The sequence below is a fragment of the Phaethon aethereus genome (genome assembly GCF_964289735.1).
Source record: "Phaethon aethereus genome assembly, chromosome: 3".
Classification (NCBI taxonomy): Eukaryota; Metazoa; Chordata; class Aves; order Phaethontiformes; family Phaethontidae; genus Phaethon; species Phaethon aethereus.
Window position 1 is genome coordinate 47,156,168 of NC_138576.1, and position 21,540 is coordinate 47,177,707.

Consider the following 21,540-nt stretch of genomic DNA (forward strand, 5'->3'; position numbering starts at 1 on the left):
AACCCATCACAGACATATTGAATATACTTAGTAGGCCATCGCTAGATATAAATATACACAGGATGGTTGGATAGATTCTTTTTTTTTACAAAATAAATGCTTCTTCCAATCCACGTGTTATAAATAGCATTTGAAATGATGGAATGATGATGCACATTCAGTTTTTTGTTCATGGGTCCTCCTCCACAATTCCGAACAACATCTCCTGTAGCCCTTTCCCTTAGTTGCACACAAAAAATAGCTTCTACTAATACTCTCAGGTTTTTTATGTTTACATATTTCTCTAATAACTGAAAACAGTATGTATCTTCTCACAGATCTGACAATAAGCATTTCTGTTTGCCTTCTTCTGTTTAACACCCCCTAAGGAAATGAACGAGTGGTACAAAACCAGATTTCCTGACTTTAATCAAGCTTCCACAAAACATGCCGAGAATGTGAGACATTTCAGGGAAGGAATGGGGAAAAGAAGTGTAAGTGGAATTGAAAACCCCTTCCAGCTTATGTTATGTCACTTCTAATGGAAGCCTTTGTTATGATTTCAGTAAGTTAGGTAATGTGACAGTTGTCTGATATTTTTCCCAATAATCATGGTCTTTTAGGCTATATTGTGCAATGAGGGACGTGCATTGGAGGAGTGGTGACTCTGGATGTGACCCCATGTCAAACCAGTAGGAAGTATCCACATTTCATATGTTTATATATATGAAATAAAAATTCAGCTGTTCGGTAGCACATATCTGAACATAAGGATCCTGCTGTTCTTGACTGACAATTTCAGGGGCAAAGGATTTATGTTGGAGAATTTTTTTTTTTAAGCACCCTCCCCCCCACCATGCACACACACAAAAAGACTCTTACAAAGGCAACCATTTAATATTTTACATAGAAGACATTCAGAGTAATTTCATTAAATGAGGGAAAGACTTTAGAATAATGACAGTTCAGTTTACAAAGCAAGGATAAACGACAAGAGGTAGAGGCATTATTAAAACCATCAGCTCTGTTTGTGAGAACTCCTTGGCGAGGGTAGCTGGTTCGGAAAGATGCTTTCAGCCACCTCCTACCAACCTGCACTTAAAATAATTTTTAAAAATTGCCAGCATTCCCACACAGTAGCCTGTTATTTCAAAGGGTTTTCCTTTCTGGATCACAGACACCGTGGCATTTAACCCCACCTCCTCTCAGTAAAACGTACACAGCAGGAACGTATGCAGCACGGAGTATCAAACCGGTGTTAATGTTGGTTTGAGGGTTGGTTGGGTTGGGTTGGTTTTTCTGGCCTGGACAGCTGGAAATGCATCCTCTGCCCCGATGAGTGAGGGTTCCCTTGCAGGGGGTATCCCTGGTCCCCATGTGTGGGGCTGGATCCTGAGCAGTACACCTGGTCCAGGCTGGATCAAGGCTTAAACTGTCCTTCAAGCCCTGTAGGTCATCCTTCAGCCCAGTCACCGGCTGGCCCTTCACTCACATGGGGCGTGCCTCCCACCAGGGAGGACTTTCCCTCCTGGAAAGACCGAGTTCCCAGGGTGAAATGCAACCCCCCTGAAAGGGTATTTTGCGGATTTCGGCCTCTCCCGCCACCCCCCATCCCAGCGCTGAGCAGTCTCACGGCGCCTCCTTTCCCTGTGTCGGTGCTGCAAAGGGAGGGTGGCTCCGCTGGGGACCCCGCGGGGACAAGAGGAGGGGACTGAAGATCTCTGAGGTAACCTGCACCTCGCAGGGAGAGGTTACCTCTCTCATACCGCTTCGCAAACGTTCAGTTAAACAACGGTTAAGCCGTTGTGGGCGATAAAAGGCGTCCGGAGAAGTCAGGAGGCTGCCCAAGGCTGCCAGCTCAGGGCAGGGGCCCTCTCTACCTGCCCCCGCACCCCTGGGTGCTTCGGGGACCCCTCCACAGCCTAAGCACCTTCTGAAGAAAGCGAGCCTGCCCCCAAGGTGTAGGCTTTTGCGCTGAGCTCTTCCCCACCCCCGGAGGAAGGGGTGCTGCCGTAAAATAGAAATGGCCCGCGGCCACCCCGCAGGACACCAGGGATGCTCTGGTACCACCCCAGGCTTGCACAGGGGCTTTCCCCACACCCCGCCCCCCCCGGGACCGCTCCTTCTTTTCTCACTATTCCTCCAGCTTTTCACCCAAAAATCTGCTTCCCCACCCCCGCCGCCGAGCGCAGCTCCTCCACCTTCATTCCCGAGCCGCCCGCCTTTGCAAACCCGTTGTGTCGCTTTTATTAACTCGAATAAAATTAGGAACACGTATTTTCTTGCTTGACTCGGTCCCGTGGGACCTCGGGAGTGGGTTTTTCTGCACGATTTCGCAAAGGTATCCGGTAACCTTGAAGCAACTCGGCAGGCGGGAGGGGGGCTGCGGCTCCCCGGTGCTGCACGGCCCGAGGAGACACGCACACCGGCCCCCCCGCCGCCTTCCCCGGCAAGCCCCTGACGTTACCGGGGAGAAATGAGCGGAAAACAGAGAAGCGAGTTAATTAGTTGCATCTTGGCCGGATCACGCTTGAGAGACGCTTTTCCGAGGGGAGGTTTCGCTGCCTCCCTCTCTCTGGTAGCGAACGGTGTCTGTCCAACCCAGAAGCTCGGGGGGGGGGGGTGTGTGTCTGAAACTATATAAGCGAGGAGAAAACTATATAACCGAAGACAGACAATGTATCACTGCCGCGTTATACATTCCCTCTCTGTGTTCCCCCGGACAGGTTTCACATACATCTTTTCCACCCAGTTTTGCGGATTCCCAAAGGGAATTTGAGAAACCACCGTCTTCTCGCCCCAGGTTTCAACACAACCTGCCTCTGGGGCCGGGGATGCCGCAGCACGCCACCCCACCGCCCCCCCCGCCATCCCTCGGCCGCTCCGCGCAAGCCTGCGCGGCCGCGCTGCGGCCCCCGCGGGCCTGAGCCGGCTTCCCCCGCGGCGGGCAGGCGGCGGGGGAGCCGGTGAGGCTGATGCGGACAGGAATTAAGGGATGCGGATAGCGGGGCTTGCTGTGACCACTGGCACAACGGGGCAGGGTGACAGTTGCAGGTGTGCCGTGATGAAAACCCGGGTATGTCCCCTCCTGGGAACTCATCCCATGGGACAAGAGCGGTTTCTGTACAGCAGTTTCTGTACCTGGGGGTGAGCCCTAAAGCCCCCGGGACTGCCCTGGCTGACACGGGCTGCTGAAAACCTCGTCTCAGCAGTGGCCGAATGTGCACGCTCGATTTTTTCTTTTAACACAATGGTGGCAAGTCGCCTTTCTCGGGCCGAAATACCTACACGGTGGGCGTCATAATTTAACTTTAAAACTAGTGACTCAAAGGAGGGAGGTAATTTGGCTCTGATATTTTGAGCGCAGCTTAATTCAAACGCGATTTTAAGAAGGGTTCATTCCGCAAATATCTTAAGGAGGTCAGCTTATTAAAAAGACGGCCCCGCCAAATACTAAGCCGTTATGGAAATATTCAAAGATAAATAGGATTTTTCCTCCTAGTTTTGGAAGAGCTAATCCTTCTGTAATTTGTGTGCCCGAAGTGTGCCCTTATTTTTCCGTGCGAGAGACATAGAGTGAGACAGAAACTTTGAGGTTAATCTGCCTTCTTCTTCCAAACGCGTATTTGAATATTTAAACTGAAAGATGATGACACTGGGGAAGCCGAGGGCAGCGGTCCACGGGCGATCCGGCAACAATACTGAATAATTTTATTTAGAATTTATTTTAATAGCACAAACAACGAATAGAAAGACAGCGTTAAACCTACAGGCGGTAACGAAAATTATTTCCGACAGATGACACCTACAAGTTTCTTTGGTTTCATAACTCCGAAGCTGTCAAAAATGATGCATATTTCAGCATCAGAATGTGTAATGCCGAAATAAAGAGAAGGAAAAGGGCTGTACTTGGTGGTGTACTTTAAGATAAGTCCTAGATAACGTGGGTTTAACCTCCGTTATTCTATGTATCTAAACCAAATACTTGTTTCGAAAATCTGTACTGGGTTAAAAAAATGAAAAAAAAGAAGAAAAAAAGAAGTCACGTCACAGGAACCAGAGGAAGACCTAAAGAATAATCAAATTCTTTAATTAGAGCGCTGCATATACTAGAAGAAGATGCGTTTTCTTGCCCTGCTTTCCGCCCCCACCAACAATTTCACCGTGAGGGGATGTTTACCAGAGTGTAACGAACAGTTTCTGATGGCTGCGTTTGTGTTAAAATTCTTTTTATTTTTTTTTCTTCTTGCTGATAGTCGTATCTTGAAAGGCATAAAATACTGAAACCCTTTACAGCATTATATGCGCTCATTAGGCAGTCGGCTCTCTTACAGCCCTTTCGCCTTGCTGGCGAAACCTCTCTCCTTCTCCGCTTACACCACGACCAGCTCTTGCTCTCTGAGGCCGCTGCAGAGAGAGACCTTCCTTCCAGCAGCTACCATCTTTCCCTCCCCGTCCCTCTCCCGTGCCAGTGGCTTATTTCCCTGCCTCTCCTCAGACCAAGTCCGGGGTTCGGCGGGAGCCTGACGGGCGAAACCACCGTGTCCTCTTCCACCTCCCGACTCCCGACCCCAGGGCGCTGGCAGCGGCTCGGCACCCCCGGCTCCCCGCTGCCCTCCCGGCACTGGCGGCCGGCACCCCCGCCTCCCAGCGCCCCGGCACCTACCTACGGAGCACCCCTCCCTCAGCTCCAGCCGGCTGCTGTTACCGCGCTACAACGCTGCCCCTCGGAGAGGGGGGGGATTTACAGGAATTAAGTGCCTCGTTTTACAGCTGCAACTATTCTGTAAACCCAGGGCTGATTTTAAAAGGGATGACACCCCCCTCCCCCATAAACTCTTGAAAACGCAACAAATTTACACTGTGTATAAAGAATTGTTTTCACCTTGAGCCGAGCTGAGCACGGCACAGGGGTCCGAGGAGGAGGAGGAAGAAGAGGAGGAGGAGCAGAGCTCTGCGGGCTGCATGCTCTGCCTGCGTGCTTTGGCTTCCTCTGTCGCTGCACAGTTTCATCCCTGGAAGAGATTCAGGGTCGGGCTGGGTCCTCTCTCAAGCTGTCAGGGTGGAGAGAGGCAGTCCTTGGAAATGCTCGGAGAAGCGGATTCCCACTGTACTTAAAAAAAACCCAAACAATCCACAAATAATTAAAGCCCAGGCTGAAATAAAAAGTCAGTGATAGCTTGCCTGCCTAGAGGTGGAAGGTCCATGTGATTTAAGTGGTACAACCACTGTCTTTACAAAGCCCGACTCAGAGGGAGCTCAGATCAGAATATAGCTCCATGAGCTGGATTCCCGGGGATACTTTTGATGCTGGAGGATGGGGAGGGAGAGAAGCACCCTCTGCTGCTTCACCCTGATGCTCTCCAGACCACAGGAACAACTCGGTTCCTCAGCGCCACGCAGACCTTTGCAGATGCTTCCCAGCATGTTGGTCGGGTAGCTCAGTAACCTCTGGCTCCATATGTGCAGTATGCTTTTCCGTAAGTCACAGCCCTGTCTCTCAGGGATAGCAGAGATGGAGGAAGGGTCTTTCTCCCTGCGCTCCTGTCATGAAACCTATGGAAAAAAAGGATGGCAGTGAGTTCAGCTTACATCTGTATGTGTGTGTATACACACAGACATACCCGCGTGCATATGTACGGACACACAGGCAAGGCCACATCCCTCATGCCTCTGAGGTGATCGTGTTGGGTTATGGTTGGACTTGATGAGCTTAAAGGTCTTTTCCAACCTTAATGATTCCGTGGTTCTGTGATACATGCCTGATAATGTGTGGATGCTGTAGCTGCAGTCTGAACGGCCTCCAGGCCGTGGGACCTCCTGGGCCTCCCTTTGGGCAGCTGGGGAGTGAAGCGGCAGCCGTCTAGGGGAATGGACTCAGTCCTTGGTCTGAGCCTTTGGCAGCGTTTGCTGTTAAAAGACCAAGAGTTCATGCTGCTTCTTGCCAGGCCAGTTGGACTTTGCATGTCGCATCCCGAGCCCAGTTCAGCACTGGAAATAGGGCACTGAACCCGGGACACTGAACACACCTTGGCTTGGGGTCAGCCCCATTTCATCTCCCCACTTGGCCAGACCCATGGGTCATGGGGAGGTGCCCACTCAAGTGAGTGGCCTTATCGCCTGATCACGGATGCGGGCAGGACCCTTCCCACCGCTATGGACCTACAGGCAGTGCCAGGGTATTCCCCGTGCGGAGGGGACACTCAGCTCTGTATCACCGAGGAAAGTTTTGTCCCTATTGCTCCAGGGTTGTTGAACCCTGCCGGAGGCTCCACCAGGGCTGTGGGTCCTGCAGCACACGGGGATGGCACACGAGCTTGCTGGGGACAGAGCAGCACAAAACCGCCCTGTCGGGGGGTTGGTTGCTTTGCAGAGGGGCGTAGAGAGGACAAAAGCAGCAGACGGTCACCAGCTCTGGGTCACCTCGCTGGGAAAAAGTGGCCTTGGGAAACAAAGGCTGTGATAGCGGTACAGGCTCTTCTCTGTCTGATTATGATGGGATTAAACATCATCTTTCTGATAACTGACCACAAAGTTTAAAAATCACTAACCTAACTAATGTTCTTCTCAGTATGTTTTGGGTTGCCAGACAACCTCACAGCCGGGTTAGTCACAGTGTGAAGGCCAAGCCTGAGCTTTGAACATTGCCTCTCGCTATAGCTATGCAAGGGCAGAGCTTTCAGCAGCAGGATGCTTCGCCCTGCCAGGGTGGCACGGCTGGCACGCTGGTGGATAGGAGGGCAGACGGGGGATGGATGGACATGGACTTTGGGCAGCTTTGGGTTAAAAACTTCATAGACTCACAGAGTGGGTTTGAAGGGTCCTTTAAAGATCATCTGGTCCAAGCCCCTGCCGTGGGGAATAACATCTTCCACTAGGCCAGGCGGGCCTGGCTACAGCACCTAGCCAGCCCCCACTGCAGCAGGGCCGCATTTCCAAAAACCTCATTTCCCTGATACCGGGGCTGGGCTGGGCAGGGAGCGGCGTCTGCCGGTGATTCACATCTCCCCTCCCTGCTTCCCTGCCTTCCTCCTCCCCTGGGAGCCTGTTCCTTAGGCTAGAAACACCCGGGGAGGTTTCCCCGTGGGGTTTTTCATTCCCATCCCATATAACCCCCCAACCCCGGGGTTACGGTTTTGCATTACGTTTCCAAGCCCGAATACAAGCCGGGCGTGAGAGAGCCGAGACTTGCTTCCCTTCCCTCCGAAGGGAAACCCGGCGCCAGGTCCGCTCCCGGCCCGCCTGGCCCCCGCCCCGCCGCCTCGCCGCGTCCCGCCGCGTCCCGCCGCTGCCCGCGGCAATTGCCGTGCTGGCAGCCCCACAGAGGGACATTAGCCCGGTCATTTTCTACATCTCCTTTATTTCCTCAGTTTCTCCCTGAAATCTTTATAAATTCCCCCTTTTCCAGGGGGAGTGTCCAGGCGGGTGGAAGTCTGAGCACAATGAAACCTGAGAATTTCTGTCACTCTCTGCATATGGTCCGAAGTGCTTTAATCCCAATTAGGGGCGGCTGACACACGGTCCTATTCATCCCAATCAGCTCTTGAATACATTTGCCTAGAAATGAACTTCACAAATAGACTCTCTCCTAAATGTGCCCAACAGCAAGGAAAATCGAATTGAGGCAGGGGCTCATTCTGAGGCGATGGAGGGAGAAAAGGTATGAATTTATAAGGTACACCGAAACATTGCAATTCAGCAACAAGTTTACTGACTTTTATTTGCACCATGTCAACCGAAAGAACCAAGAGATACGGTGGGGGCTGCGGGAGGGGGAGAATCCGGTTAAAAGGCAACTTTAGACAGACTTTGAATACTTTATGCGGCAAGTTGCGCCTCCAATTGAAGCTGGGCTAAAAGAGAAAAAAAAAAAAGAAATCTCAGCCCCTACACTGGCATTTTTAACGAGCACAAAACATGTTTGAATCCGATCTGGGCTGACGCTCGCGGCTCACAATACGAATACCAAATCGAGCTCCTGTCATCTGCCCGGGTTCCCATAGAACCTGAATTACTATTCAAAAGCTGCTTTAATATCCCACCCGCATCTCGTCTGCACCGCACAGCTGGTTGGGGGCCGCCGGCCCGGGCCGCGACCGCCAGGCCCCGCCGATCGGCACCGCCCGCCCGCAGCACCGGGCACCGGCAGCGCCGCAACGGGGCGGCTGCTCCGCCTGCTGCTCTTGCTGATGCTGCTGCTGCTCCTGCTGCTGCTGCTAGTGCTGCTAGTGTAGCTCCTGCTGCTGCTGCTGCTAGTGCTAGTGCTGCTGCTAGTGCTAGTGCAGCTCCTGAGGCTGCTGCTGCTAGTGCTGCTGCTGCTAGTGGTAGTGCTGCTGCTGGTGCAGCTCCAACGGCTGCTGCTGCTGCTGCTAGTGCTAGTGCTGCTCCTGCTGCTGCTGCTGCTAGTGCTGCTTGCTGCTGCTGCTGCTAGTGCTGCTTGCTGCTGCTAGTGCTGCTTGCTGCTGCTAGTGCTGCTTGCTGCTGCTAGTGCTGCTGTTGCCAGTGCTAGTGCTGCTGCTAGTGCAGCTCCTGTGGCTGCTGCTGCTAGTGCTAGTGCTGCTCCTGCTGCTGCTGCTAGTGCTAGTGCTGCTTGCTGCTGCTAGTGCTAGTGCTGTACTGCTAGTGCTGCTGCTGCTGAGTGCTAGTGGTGCTTCTAGTGATGCTGTTACTGCTGCGGGCGGCGTCACGGGGGAGGAATTGATGTGGTGGGAAGGAAAAAAAAGGAAGAAAAGGGGGTAAAGGGAAGAGGGTGTGTGAGAGAGTGGCTGAAAGAGTGAAAGTGAGCAAAATCGAGGAAGAGATATAAAGAAATTGCAAAAGAGACGGGGAAGGCAGGAGGGAGAGGAGAGGAGAGGAGAGGAGAGGAGAGGAGAGGAGAGGAGAGGAGAGGAGAGGAGAGGAGAGGAGAGGAGAGGAGAGGAGAGGAGAGGAGAGGAGAGGAGAGGAGAGGAGAGAAGAAGAGAAGAGAAGAGAAGAGAAGAGAAGAGAAGAGAAGAGAAGAGAAGAGAAGAGAAGAAGGAAAAGGAACAGGAAAAGGAGCAGGAAAAGGAAAAGGAAAAGACGTTCAAACTATATTGGTCTTTTCGGTTTAAAGGGGATTTCCGTGTTTCAGGGTCTCAGCAAAACTCCCCCCCTGCCCTCCGTCCGGTTCCTTGCATCCCCATCGCCTTGCGGCGCAGCTCCGGCGCCGACTCGGGCAGGGCGGGCAGCCCTGGGCAGGGCAGGCAGCCCCGGGGCCGTCCCGTCCCGCCCCGCAGCCCTGGGGAAGGGCCGCCCCGGCGAAGGGGCGAAGCCGTTTCGGAAGAAGGTCACCCCGGGCGCCGCCGGCGGGGCCGCGCCGCCGGAGCAGGGCCTGCTGGATGAACTTGCAGCATTTTGTTCCGGGCTCCGCTGCGGCGCTCGGCGGCACAATGAGCCGGGCCCTGTATACAGGCATTCATGCTGGTCTGAATGTGGTGTTGAACCTTCTCTGTGCCGGAGCGGTTTGATGGTTTGAATGGAGCTCCCTGGTGGGACATTGCTCTCCGCAACTGTGCCTCTTTGGACGACTGTTGTTCCTTAACATTCATGCCTCATTATGGGGCAACCTGTTAAATCAGGGAGAACAGTGTGCCAGAGCGTTACTCAGGGGCACCGGCAGTTCAGCGGTGGGCATAAATAAGGGCCGCCGAGGAAAATAACTTTCATCGCATCTCTGGGCGAAAGTGATCTCGCTTTAATGGTGCCTCTCGTAGCCCGGTTTAAGTATATAAAGAGCGATAGTGGAATGTTTTGATTGAGTCTAAACATTGTCTTTGAATAAAGCTGAAACCATGTAATTAATGTGTCTTTTTAATAAGGGACAATACGGTCGTTCAAGCTATTTAATTTCATTTAATTTTCCATCCCATTTGCTCCAAAGGCTGCTTTTACTTTTAACACCCGGCCTTTCATGCTGCATCTTGCTCCAGTGGGCACATTAGATCGGTTTCACCCTTCCTTTTTAGGGAAGGAAAAATAAAAGAAAATGTGGTTCCTTTCCTCTTTTGTGGACAATTTATTTCACTTGGGGAACTTCAACTTTGAGCCACAGGACAGAATAAAAATTGGAGAACTGGTGTGAATGCTTCCAGAGCAAGGGCTTTTCTTTTCTGAGTGGATGGGAACCAGCCACAATCGGCTATATTAATAAATAACTTTCCTCACAGTCGGCCTTTACATGGTCCTATTGATAAAATTGTTCGCGTGTCGTTCACGCTTTTTGACTCATTAAGGCCTGGGAGGGAGCGGCTCCCGAGGCGGACCAGTAGGGTACCTTGGTCGCCTTAAAAGCCCTCTCTCTACCTCTGCGGCTCTCGGAATTCCAACCCGGTCTCATCCTCAAGCGGCCAGGCCAGAGGTTACAGGGACATCTTCATGGCTTAAATTTATTGCCCTCAACTTCTTGTTTATCCTTCTTTTCCCCCATTCAGGCCGCTGATCAAAGGGGTCATCTTCAGTTCCCCCCTTCCCGTCCCTGCTGAAAGTGAAAAAGACCCCCACGCCGCCCACGCCCCCCTCCCCGCTCCCGGGCGGGTCCCTGCCGTTGCACCCCGGAGAGACGGGATCGATGAGCACTGTCGCTGCGGGGGGCAGGCGCGACATTTACCTCGTGCGCGCGCCCGTAGGTATCATTAACTCCAAAATACATCCGCGGCCTCAGTGCCGGCCGGCAGCCCCCGGAGCAGGTGGGGCAGCGCGCCGGCCCCGGCCCGGCCTCGTCCTGTCCCGTCCCGTCGCGGTCCCGCCCGGCCGCGGGAGCCCCGCGGCCAGCGCCGAGGGCGGAAGGGGGATGCGGCCAGCCCTTCGCTCCCCGCCGATCTCAGCAAAGATGCTGAAATTTCAGGGATCGCCCCGACTGTGTGAGCCGGTGTACGCCGGTGCGAAGCGGAGGGCCAGCCGGCCGGCAGCGGCGGGGCCGGTGCAAAGAGCGACCGGCGTGGGCAAAATGTCGTGACGGCGGCGGCGGCGACTTGCCAGGCCGAGCTTTAATTGCTCTCCCGGCAGCTCCCGGCACGGTGCCGGGCAGGGAGAGGGGAAAAAGCGTCTTTGGGACCGCCAGCTCGTAGGGACGCGCCGGTTCAAAATCGCTGTCCCCCGTGCGCATCCCTGTGTCCTCTGCTCCCACGGTGCCACGCCTGACGACGGAAAACAAATCCAGATTAATGCCCACACTAACGATCACATCGAAAGCGACGTGACAACGTTTGTCTAGCAGAAAGCGGGGTTACTTAAGAAGAGCCCTCTCCGTTACCTGGCGCCTATCGGCAGATACACCTCTAAGCGGAGTTTTTTGGCGTTTCTTTTGAAGTTTATTAGGTCTGACTATTAGAAAAACGGCACAGGAAAAAAAAAAAAAAGCAGCTTCATACCTACAATTGCTTCTGAAAGCAATGGATAAAATCTGCCTGTGCAACTTCTCCACAGGAGAAAGGCTCAGAAATCTTTTTGGAGAGTTACGAGGTATGGAGCAGAGAAAACCTGCTAGCGGGAATTAGACGGGGCTATAAAAGCGAAAGTGGAAAATCGAATTTGTTACTGTACTCTTTGGTCTGACAGGCACGTCTGGACCGTTGCACGTGCGCAAGAAAAAAGTCGCACATCTTTCCTTTTCAGTTCCTGGAAAGTTCTTGGGACACTTACCCAGCCTGAATTATAACCTGGCTTAATCCTAGAGCCTCGTTATGTCTTAATTAAAATATTTATGCGAAAAGGAGGGACATAGACGCACTTGGTTCGAATCGCTTCGTTCTGGCTTTATTTACTGTCTTTTTTTGTAGGTTCCACCTCCGCAAGCAGTCTCGGGGCAAGCGATTTTGGGTGTGGGAGCGGAACCTGTGGATGTATTAAAGGAGGAATCCAGCTGCACGCTGTTCGCTGGACATCTGTGTTATCCGCTGGCCGTGCCTCTCTGTTTCCTGGTGGCTGTGTGTCTCTGTTTCCTCCTGTCTTTATTTCTTAATCGCACGAACTACGGACACCGCTTCCCCAGCGCTTGCAGATGCAACGGCTTGTGTTTTACATGGGCTACAGCGGCTCATATTTTGTGCTATTCATCCTCCTTAAGGATCAAAGCTCTTCTGAACAGATTACTGGCCTGAAACCAACCCACTGAAATGGTAATATGGTCGTTCTTTAAAAAAAAAAAGTGTAGGTATTTTCTGGTGTTTTCCCATCAAGTACCTGCCCAATTTCTGTATGGCACACGCCGGGAATCAATAGAAGTTAACAAGTCCTCAAAACATTCCCCATCTCTTTGTTTAATCTCCTTTACAATAAAGCCAAGGGAAGAGAATTAAAAATCTTTGAAGTATATTAAACCTCAAAAGGCTCAGCCAAGTAGACTTAAAATAGTCACTTATTTTCCAAAACTGGTTTGTCGAGGAACAATAAAAGGAAGTAAAATTTATGGAGAAATTATACAGTGGATTTGTCACTTAAAATATCGTAACTGTCTCGGGGACAATACCCCATGCTGAGGATTAATGGTCCCTCCAGACCTTTGATTCACCAGCGCCTTTTCTTTGCCCTTGACAAATTGGATTTTTAGGAATGGGAAGGTCGCCTGGCCCATTGTCTGCCAGCCATTCACTCCGCCTGATTATGCAGGAGGGTTAGGGAAAGGCTCCATGTGACCCTCTTGGATGGGACTCCGCAGCTGCTCGAGGAGCCAAACTCTCTCACCAAACTCTGCGCCCCAGAGCATCCCCCTGCCAAGGGGTACCCCTCCTGCTCCCGTTGAAAAGCCGGCGTCCACACACCGCCGCGTCACTCTGCGGGCGGAGATACGCCTGTGCTCACCCTCCCCGCCGCCTGCCGCTGTCACTCCGGCCCCCCTTTTTAAGTAGTTGGGGTCCCCGGTCGCCCACAGCCGCGGAGGCAGCGATGCAAACGAGCAGGGCTCCGGCCATCAGCGTGAGCGCGGAGAGCTGCATCCCGGCCGGGCTGCGGCTGGGGCCTGTGCCGGGCATCTTCAAACTGGGCAAGTACCTGTCAGACCGCAGGGAGCCAGGACCCAAAAAAAAGGTATTTTCTCCTGCACCGCTGGACCTTGTTTTTTCGGTTGACTCGGGGAAAGCCGGCTTGGGAGAAGAGGCTGCTCTGCTCCCCGCCTCTCTTCGATCCCCCCTTCTTAGAGCGTGCCAGAAAAGGAAAGGGAAGTGTTTCCAGAGCCTCCCGAGATGTCTCCTCCTGGCTTTGCCAGGAAAGCCTGCCTGCTCGTGCCCTGTCCTCCGCTCGCCCGGCTGGCCCCCGCGGCCAGCCCGGGGGTCCGAGGGCTCTCCCGGAGGAGCGGGCGCGCCCCCGCCTTGGACGCAGAGGTGCTGGAAGCGCCGCCGCAGCCCCGCGCCCAGCGCCCGGTGCTCGGCGCCCGGTGCCGGAGGGCGCTGGTCCCGCCGCTCACTAGGGCATTGCCCCTTTGCCAGCGGGGCCAGGAGGTGCCACGGCTGGCTCCTCGCTCCTGGAGCCCCGGCAAGACGGGGGCATGCGGCTTCCACCGCCCTCGGATTTTGTCCGGGGAAGTAGGAGGGGGAGAGCAGGTGCACAGATTTATTTCTGCGTTTGGCTCGGGTTTGCGCCCCCCACCTTCCCCCATCCCTCTCCTCGGCCGCGAACCTTTTGGCTGGGGCCGGCGGGGAGCGCGGGGCGAGCGGGCCGGGGGTTCCCGGAGTGGCGGCGGCCGCCGCGGGTGTCGGAGCAGCCCAGCACATCTCGGCCCCCTCGCAAAGCCCCGGGCCGGCTCCGACCCCCGGCGCCGCAGGTAACAGGCAGAGCCGGAGCGGGAGGGGGTGACGGCCACCTGGAGACAGGCTCCGGGATCGATCGGTGTCTGAGCTGGGAAGGAGCGAGGAAGAGGCGGTGAAGGCTGCTCGCCCCGTCCTTCGGGGCTCTTCAGGGGGCTGCGGATGAGAAGCCCTCTTTCCACCCCCTGGGCAGCCGCAGCTCACGCGTTCCGCTCGGATTTTTAATGCCCTTTAATTGTTTTTAAACGCTCTGCCAGCCCACTCAAATTTATTTCTCATCTGGCTCCCTTGGTTTCTCGCTTTAGGCTGCTTTGTTCCGATGACTTTTATTGCACGGTCATTCAGGGAACGGACACTTTATTTTCTCTTTGTATGGCCAGGCAGATTATGAAGTATGGTGCTACAGAGACTTTGTGGCTGAGCAGAACCGTCTCCCCTTTCCCCCTCCCCTTGTCTCCCGACAAGTCGTGTATGTCGCAATTGTTTTGCAGGGGCTCAGAGACTGCACAAACCCTTAAAAAAAAAAAAAAAGTCTTATCTGGGCATTTAATACAACGTTAAGCTAAACATAGCAGCTTCGGCTGAACACAGTGCGTTTGGGCCAGTGCGACCTTTTCCCTAAAATCCCATTTTCCCTCGCAATGCCGCGGGTCCCCGCCGGGCCGGGGCTCTTCCATCCTCACCCCGCAGAGCAGCAGCCCCCTCCAGGCCAGCCACCGCTCTCCGAATGGGACCCCCGAGTCCAGGAATGTCCTACCTGAAGGATGAGTGAGGATGGAAGAGCCAAACGGGCGGCAAAACGAGATGCTCTCCCCGCCGCTTCCGGGCGGCGATGCCCAGGCGCCCGCCCCGCTGGCCGGGCAAGGAAGAGCGGGCGGGCAGGCAGGGGAACGGGTAAGCTTTTGGCTTGCTTTCTGTTTCGTCTCGCGTGGAAGTGACAGCGGTGCCGCCTGTCTTCCAGGTGCGGATGGTGAGAGGGGAGTTAGTGGATGAAGCCGGGAGCTCATCTCTGGAGTGGATAGGGTTAATCCGGGCTGCCCGAAACTCCCAAGAGCAGACACTGGAGGCTGTTGCTGATCTGCCAGGAGGACAGGTACCCCCACTCGCGGCTCCGGGCCGGCCTCGCACCGCTCTCCGCCACCTGCCTCCCCTCTCAAGCCTCCTGAAGAAGTTTCCTTTCTCCCCCTCCCAGATATTCTACCGGGCGCTGCGAGATGTCCAGCCGGGAGAAGAACTCACCGTCTGGTACTCCAACCCCCTTGCGCAGTGGTTCGACATCCCCGTCACGGCCACCCCGACGCACGACGAGAAAGGTACCGATGCGGGCGTTCCTTTCAGAGCAACAAAATCAAATGAAACAAAACAAACCCTCTTTGATTGACCCCTTGGACGGGAGCTCCAGCTGGGGTAGGCAAACATGAGCCCTTCAAATCCGCTCCCTCAGAAAAATTAATACCAGCGCGGCTGCAGTGACTTTTAACCTGCCACCCTCTAAACTAAGACGCCCATCTGCTTATATTTAAAGGGTGATCTATTAACTCGGTAGCGTATGGAAAGGCCCCCGTGCCTCGAGTCATCGGCACGATTTAATGATCTTTTGATAGGCAAATGGGATTTCTATGAAACAAGGCTAGTGTTGTAATGCGCGGCGGCAGTTTGGCTTCGTAGGTTTTCAAAATACCGCTTTCACCGTGCGTGTTTCTCGGTCAGAGCTGCAGAGCCTCTTGTCAGGTTATTCTGTGGGCAGACTCGTGTGGTCGCGTCAAAACGGCTACTGGGCAGTCCCTGCAAATACGGGTGCGTTAGGTAAAGCATTAAGTCGGCATCAAATTAGCCTCAGATGAGGATTTCCGAGGGTGTCGGGAAGGGGCAGACACCTGGGAGTGCTTCTTTCACTCCGCAGGCTGATTCTTAGCGGGAATGACACCGGTGTGACCACAAGTGACAAGGTGGCAGCACATTAAACGGGGGCGGGAGAGGAAGGGGGAGAAGACGAAATCCCTCGGTCAGTGTTCACCCCTCGGGCCGCTCCGGCGGCGGGCACCCCGAAGCCGGGCCCCGCTCCCTGGTCACATCTGTGTGCCCTCCCCCCCCCCCGCCAAAGGCAATGAGGCTATGTGGTCTGTGGAGGGTCACTCCCTCGAAAAGCCCGGGCTCTGGCGAAGTTTAGATTGCAGGAAGGAGGACATGGGGATGGGTTCTGCCCCCCACCTCCCCAGCACCCCTTGCTTGTGGATGGGGACCGGCGCTGCTCCGGGTAAATAAGGTCAAGGAAGCTCAGGTCTGCCGGAGGCAGCCATCGTGTGGTATCTTTCTCCTCCCGTCGAAGCCAGGCTTAGCTGCAGACTGACCCTACGGATCTGCTGTGTCTCCGGCCACACAGTTTCCAGCCTAATTAATACGGACTCAGAATAAGAGTATGAAAACGCTGAAGGGCTCTCCTTTTAAGGATAGTACGCTGCAAAAAAGAAACAACACAAAAAACCAGGGCGGAAGAAATTTAGACAGCTTTTTTTTAAAAAAAACCCAAACCCAAACCAAAACTTTGGAAATCTTCTTTGCTTGACCCCATTTCTTTGGGTTTACCGTGATGAGAAAGGAATGTTTTTCGCTGTTCTTTTTTTTCTTTTTCCCCACCCCGAGCGGTAGTGCTGGACTGGCGCTGGGCCGGGGAAAGCGCCGGGCCGGGCTCGGTGCCGCTCGGGAGGCAGCCGGTCCCGCCGGTATCTCTGGTCCCGCCACGCTTTTGCCGTGGGCAAACGGCGGCAAGAGGAGGGAGCCGGCAGGGCCGTGCCTCTGGCCCCGCACCGCTCCTGTGCCCCTTCTCCGGCGCCCGGCGGCGGGGTGGCGGCCGTGGTTCCGCCTGCCTCGGCCGCCGCCCCACCCGGCCCCGCGCAGACACGCACCTCCCTCCCTCCCTGCTCGACGGGGCGAAAACCCACGTCCCGCCACTCCGTAGCGCCGTTCCACGGCCAGCGAATCAGGGCTGCGCACGACGGCAAGGGCACCAGCGCTGGATCCTTCCACGCGAGTTCGCGCCCGAGTTCCCCCACGGGGAGCGAAGACTTTGTGTTTCACCCCTAGCGGCCACCGGCTGATCCTTGGCCCAAATGCTTCCTTAAGAGCCCTCTGGGGAAGCTGGTCGCGGCCAGCGTGTCCGCCCCGGTGACCCGCCGCCCCTCAGGTGGCCCCGGCTGCCGCAGAGGGAGCGCAGGGCCGGAGCCCGCCCCCCATCCCCGGTACCTTGTGCCCCACCTCACCTCCGCCCCATCGTCCCCCATAGGACCCCTTCGAAACGTGAAGAAGAGCTGCCCCCAGGCCTGGAGCGGCCTCTCGTTGCCATGTGGCGCTTGGCCTGGCCGTGGGCATTTTGGTGCGTGGAGTGAGGAGTGAGGATGAGGAGCAAGGAGTGAGGATGAGGAGTGAGGATGATGAGTGAGGGTCAGCTGGGGCGGGTGGGAACTGAAACGTCTTGTGGGTGTGTTGTGGTGGCCGGGAGGGACGAGAGGGAGCAGTGGGTACTTATAGGCGGAGGAAGAGAGAAGAGAAAGGAGAGAAGGGAAAGGGGAAGGGGAAGGGAAGGGGGAAGGGGAAAGAGAGGAAAGAAATTTAGAAATTTAGAAAGAGAGGAAGAGAGGAAGAGAGGAGGAGAGGAGAGGCAAAGGCAAAGGCAAGGCAAGGCAAGGGAAGGAAAGGCAAGGCAAAGCAAGGCAAGGCAAGGCAAGGCAAGGAAAGGAAAGGAAAGGAAAAAACAGAAAGAGAGAAAAATAGAGAAGTAGTGAGAAAGACAGAAAAAGAGAGAGAAGGAAAGAAAGAGAGAATAGAAAGAGATAAAAGAAAGAAAGAAAAAAGAAAAGAAAGGCAGAAGAGACAGAAAGATAGACAAGACAGACACAAAGATGGAAAGACAGAAAAGACAGACAGAAAGAAACGATAAAGATGGTAAAATTGATAAAGATGATAAAGCTAAAGGTAAAGATAAGATAGAGACCCCCAGACGTTCAGGCTGCCCGCGGAGGCAGCGTTTCCCTGTCGAGGCAGGGGAGGACGCTGCTGGCAGGCAGGGCCGGGAGGGGGAAGGCGAGGCCTGTGTCTCCGCCGTGCCAGGCAGCCACCGCAGCCGCGGCCACCGAGGTCTGTTCCGCTTGAGGGAAGCCGAACTGTTTAGGGGACGGGGCACAAAGGGCATTGTCCTCTGAAAGGGAACGATTACATATGGCCCATACATATCGGATATTGTCTCGCCGCGTAATGAGGGGCTCACGATCATTAGATTGGCCTTTGTTCGGTGCAGCCGACTCCCTGACATACGCTACCTCCTCCGCAAACGCCAACAGATGGGCCCCCCGACAGACGACTCGCGGCAGCAGCTGCTCCCCCCCGGCGCCCCGGCCGCGGGAGCGCAGCCCGGCCGCGGGAGCGCAGCCCGGCCGCGCACCGCACCGCACCGCGGCAGGGCAGGGCAGGGCGGGGGCGGGCCGGGGCGGCGGGGGTGCGGGAAGGCCCGAGGATGCGGGGGAGATGCGCGGCCGCCGCTGACGGGCCCCTCCGCTTGCCTCCGCAGGGGAGGAGCGGTACATCTGCTGGTACTGCTGGAGGACCTTCAAGTACCCCAACAGCCTCAAGGCCCACGTCCACTTCCACTGCGCGCTGAGCCACGGCCGCCCCTTCCTCCACCACGACCACAGCCGCCCCGCCGCCTTCGGCCTCCCTTTCAAGGAGCCGCCAGCCGCTTCGCTGCGCGGCCACCCGCCCCCCGGCTGCGGCCCGCGGGAGGCCCTCAAGCGGGAAGCCGCGGCCGCCGCCTCCCCGCCGCTCGCCAAGCCGGGGCTGCCCAAGCGGGCGGCGGGCAAGGAGGAGCAGGAGCGCGCCCTGGACATGAGCGTGGGGGCCGGCCGCGGGCCGGGGCCGCTGCTGGGGCCGGCGGGCGGCAACGGGCTGGCGCTCTGCCCCGGGGCGCGCTCGGCCTTCCGCCCCGCCGGGCCGCTGCGGGAGGAGGCGCGGGGCGCCGCCGCCCTCGGCTTCTCCAAGCTGCTGGGGGGGCTGAAGGCGGGACGCGCCGCCGCCGCCGCCGAGGCACCGCCCAAGTGCGGGGCGCTGCCGGGCGAGGCCGTCCCCCCGGCGGCGGCGGCGGCGGCGGGGCTGGCGTGCGGCGGCGGGCTGCGCGCCTTCCCGCTGCTGTCGCCCCTGGAGGAGGCCTCGGCCTTCCGGCAGGTGGAACGGGCGCTGCCCGCCGCCGCGCTGCCGCCCGCCCGCTACCCGCCGCTGCCCGGCGGCGCGCTGGAGCGCTTCGCACTGCCACCGCCCTTCGAAGGGCTGAAGGCGTACGCGGGGGAGTGCGGGCTGCCGGTGATGCCGCTCACCGTCTACAACGGGGAGCTGGTCTACGGCGCCGCGCCCTACTACCCGCTGAAGCTGCACCTCGGCGGCCTCCTCAAGTACCCCGAGTCCGTGTCGTACTTCGGGGGGCCGGCGGCGGGGCTGCACGCCGCCGAGCTGGGCTCGCTGGCCAGCATCGACCGGGAGATCGCCATGCACACCCAGCAGCTCTCCGAGCTGGCGGCCGAGAAGGGCCGCGGGCGGCTGGAGGCGCTGCCGGCGGGGGCGGCGGGGGCGGCCGGCGGGAAGCCCAAGACCGGGCACCTGTGCCTCTACTGCGGGAAGCTGTACTCCCGCAAGTACGGGCTGAAGATCCACATGCGGACTCACACCGGCTACAAGCCGCTCAAGTGCAAGGTCTGCCTGCGGCCCTTCGGGGACCCCAGCAACCTCAATAAGCACATCCGCCTGCACGCCGAGGGCAACACGCCCTACCGCTGCGAGTACTGCGGCAAGGTGTTGGTGCGGCGTCGCGACCTGGAGCGGCACGTCAAGTCCCGGCACCCGGGGCAGAGCCTCGGCAAGGCGGCCGAGGACAAGAGTGACTCTGGCTATGCGCACCCCGAGCAGGAGCAAAAGACTGACAATGACAGCGACGTGGACGTCTGCTTCACCGACGACCAGAGCGACCCGGAGAGCGGCAGCAGAAACCGCGAGCAGTGATGCAGGAGCCGGCCGGGGGCGGGGGACGCGCTTGCAGCCCCCACTCCCACCTAGTCTGAGCTCCCGGCCTCCCGGGTCGGTCCCACGGGAGGTCGTGCCGCGCGGGGAGCGCGGGCTGGCAGGCCCCCGCTGGTGGCGGGGCAGCCGGGAGCGAGCGCTCCTTGCCGGCGTCCCCGGACCCCTGGCGCTGCACCCGTCGTGCCGGGAGAGGGCGGGGCGTTACTGAAACCCTGGCGGGCCCGGGATCCCACCGGACAGGCACCGCTTCCCCACAGGCGCCCGTATTTCACTGGCCATATATTTTTATTGTAACTTTGTGTCGAGGAAATTGTGCCTTTTGGAAACGATTTTTTTCCATGTGCTCTCCCGTCACTTGTTCCAGCGGCCCGAGCCCTGGGGCTCAGCAGCAGGCACGGGTCTGCAAGCGCCTCTGGCATCTGTACACTTTATCTGACACCTCAGATGTGCTTTCTCGGGTCCTAATAAAGCAATACCAACAGCTTTTGGGAAAGAAAAAAAAAAGGCAAGAAAAAGCCACACTTGCAGCACTGAAGAGGTTCGCATATGATAACAGGTGCACCATTTCATCACGTTGCAATTATTTATAACAGATAATATTTGAGTAACAAATGTAAAATAAATATTGAAAAGCATGAATCTAAAAGCACGCACTATATAATTTTAAAGGAGATACACTCTCTGTTTGGTAGAATACAAATGTGGTGTATGTTTGTTTTCTAATGAATGATGTACAGTGGATACAGTATTTTGGTCTTGGTTCCAGTTTGTCATGCGATTTTTTTTTTTTAAATAAAGTTACAGACAAACAGTAGTTTGTCTAGCTGTTCACTGAAGTGCTATCAGCAGGATCTCCTTTTTCTCCATAACGCTTCTGATGATCGGGAGCCCAGCCCAGATCCCGCTGTATTCAGCATCTTTGGACCAAGCTCTAAAGAATTTGCTGTCTGAGTATTTACCTTCTCTCACTCAGCAAAGCAAACCAGCAAACCACAAACAAATTCCGATCCGTTCTTCCCTATGTCTAAGCCTTTTGGAGAACATTTTTTTTTTTTTTTTAACAGGACCAGCGCAGAGATGTTAAAGGCTGCCCGTTATTAGTCTGCTTTAATTGTGTTCTGTACCAGGTGCCCCTTTTGCACACATTCTTCTTTAGAATCGTTATTTCTTTTATCGGAGGGAAAAATCTCATTGTACTGTTGGTATGAAAGCCTGAAACGCCTTCAACTTAAAAAGAACTGTCAGAAAAGTATCTGTTTCCCCTGGAAAATCCTCCCAGTCACACCGCGAAACGGTGCAACGCTGCCGACAGTGACCCGCTGGCTGCGCGGCTCTCCCCGCCCTGGTCCGAGCTGGTGCTTTCGGAGGGAGCTTGCACTCGGGAAGGCACAATAAACAGGAGAGACCCCCCTCTCTTCTGCATGGCCCCCAGCTCTCAAGTAGATGATTAATCTCTTCGATCGATGCGGATAGTCAGAAGGCTGTGAGTTTCCAGGATCGAGCCCTATTTCAGTCCGGTGTAAAGGTGAAGCAATGTAAAATACACATTACTTCCAGCGTCGGAAAGAGTCTCAGGTACAAAACTGAAAGAACCTCAGATACAAAACTGATCCTCCTCTTGTTCACTGAAGGCTAAACGCGCTTGACAGTAATAGGAAGTGGAAATTCAAATGCCAGGCTTGGATTTCCTTTAAAGGCTTAATTTAGATTCAAAAGCTGTAGGAATTAAGATTTTTTTTTT

The 21,540-nt window shown here is 55.8% G+C and overlaps 1 protein-coding gene across 1 annotated transcript; it reads left to right on the forward strand.

Annotated features, from left to right (window-relative positions):
* Window positions 1-12,882: 12,882 nt before the first annotated feature.
* Window positions 12,883-20,202, forward strand: PRDM13 (PR/SET domain 13; the record flags this gene model as incomplete). The annotated part of the gene is made up of 4 exons (XM_081997548.1): window positions 12,883-13,023; window positions 14,701-14,832; window positions 14,932-15,052; window positions 18,304-20,202. 4 exons carry the CDS (start codon window positions 12,883-12,885, stop codon window positions 19,779-19,781), a joined length of 1,872 nt encoding a protein of 623 aa, XP_081853674.1. The 3' UTR covers window positions 19,782-20,202.
* Window positions 20,203-21,540: the final 1,338 nt, after the last annotated feature.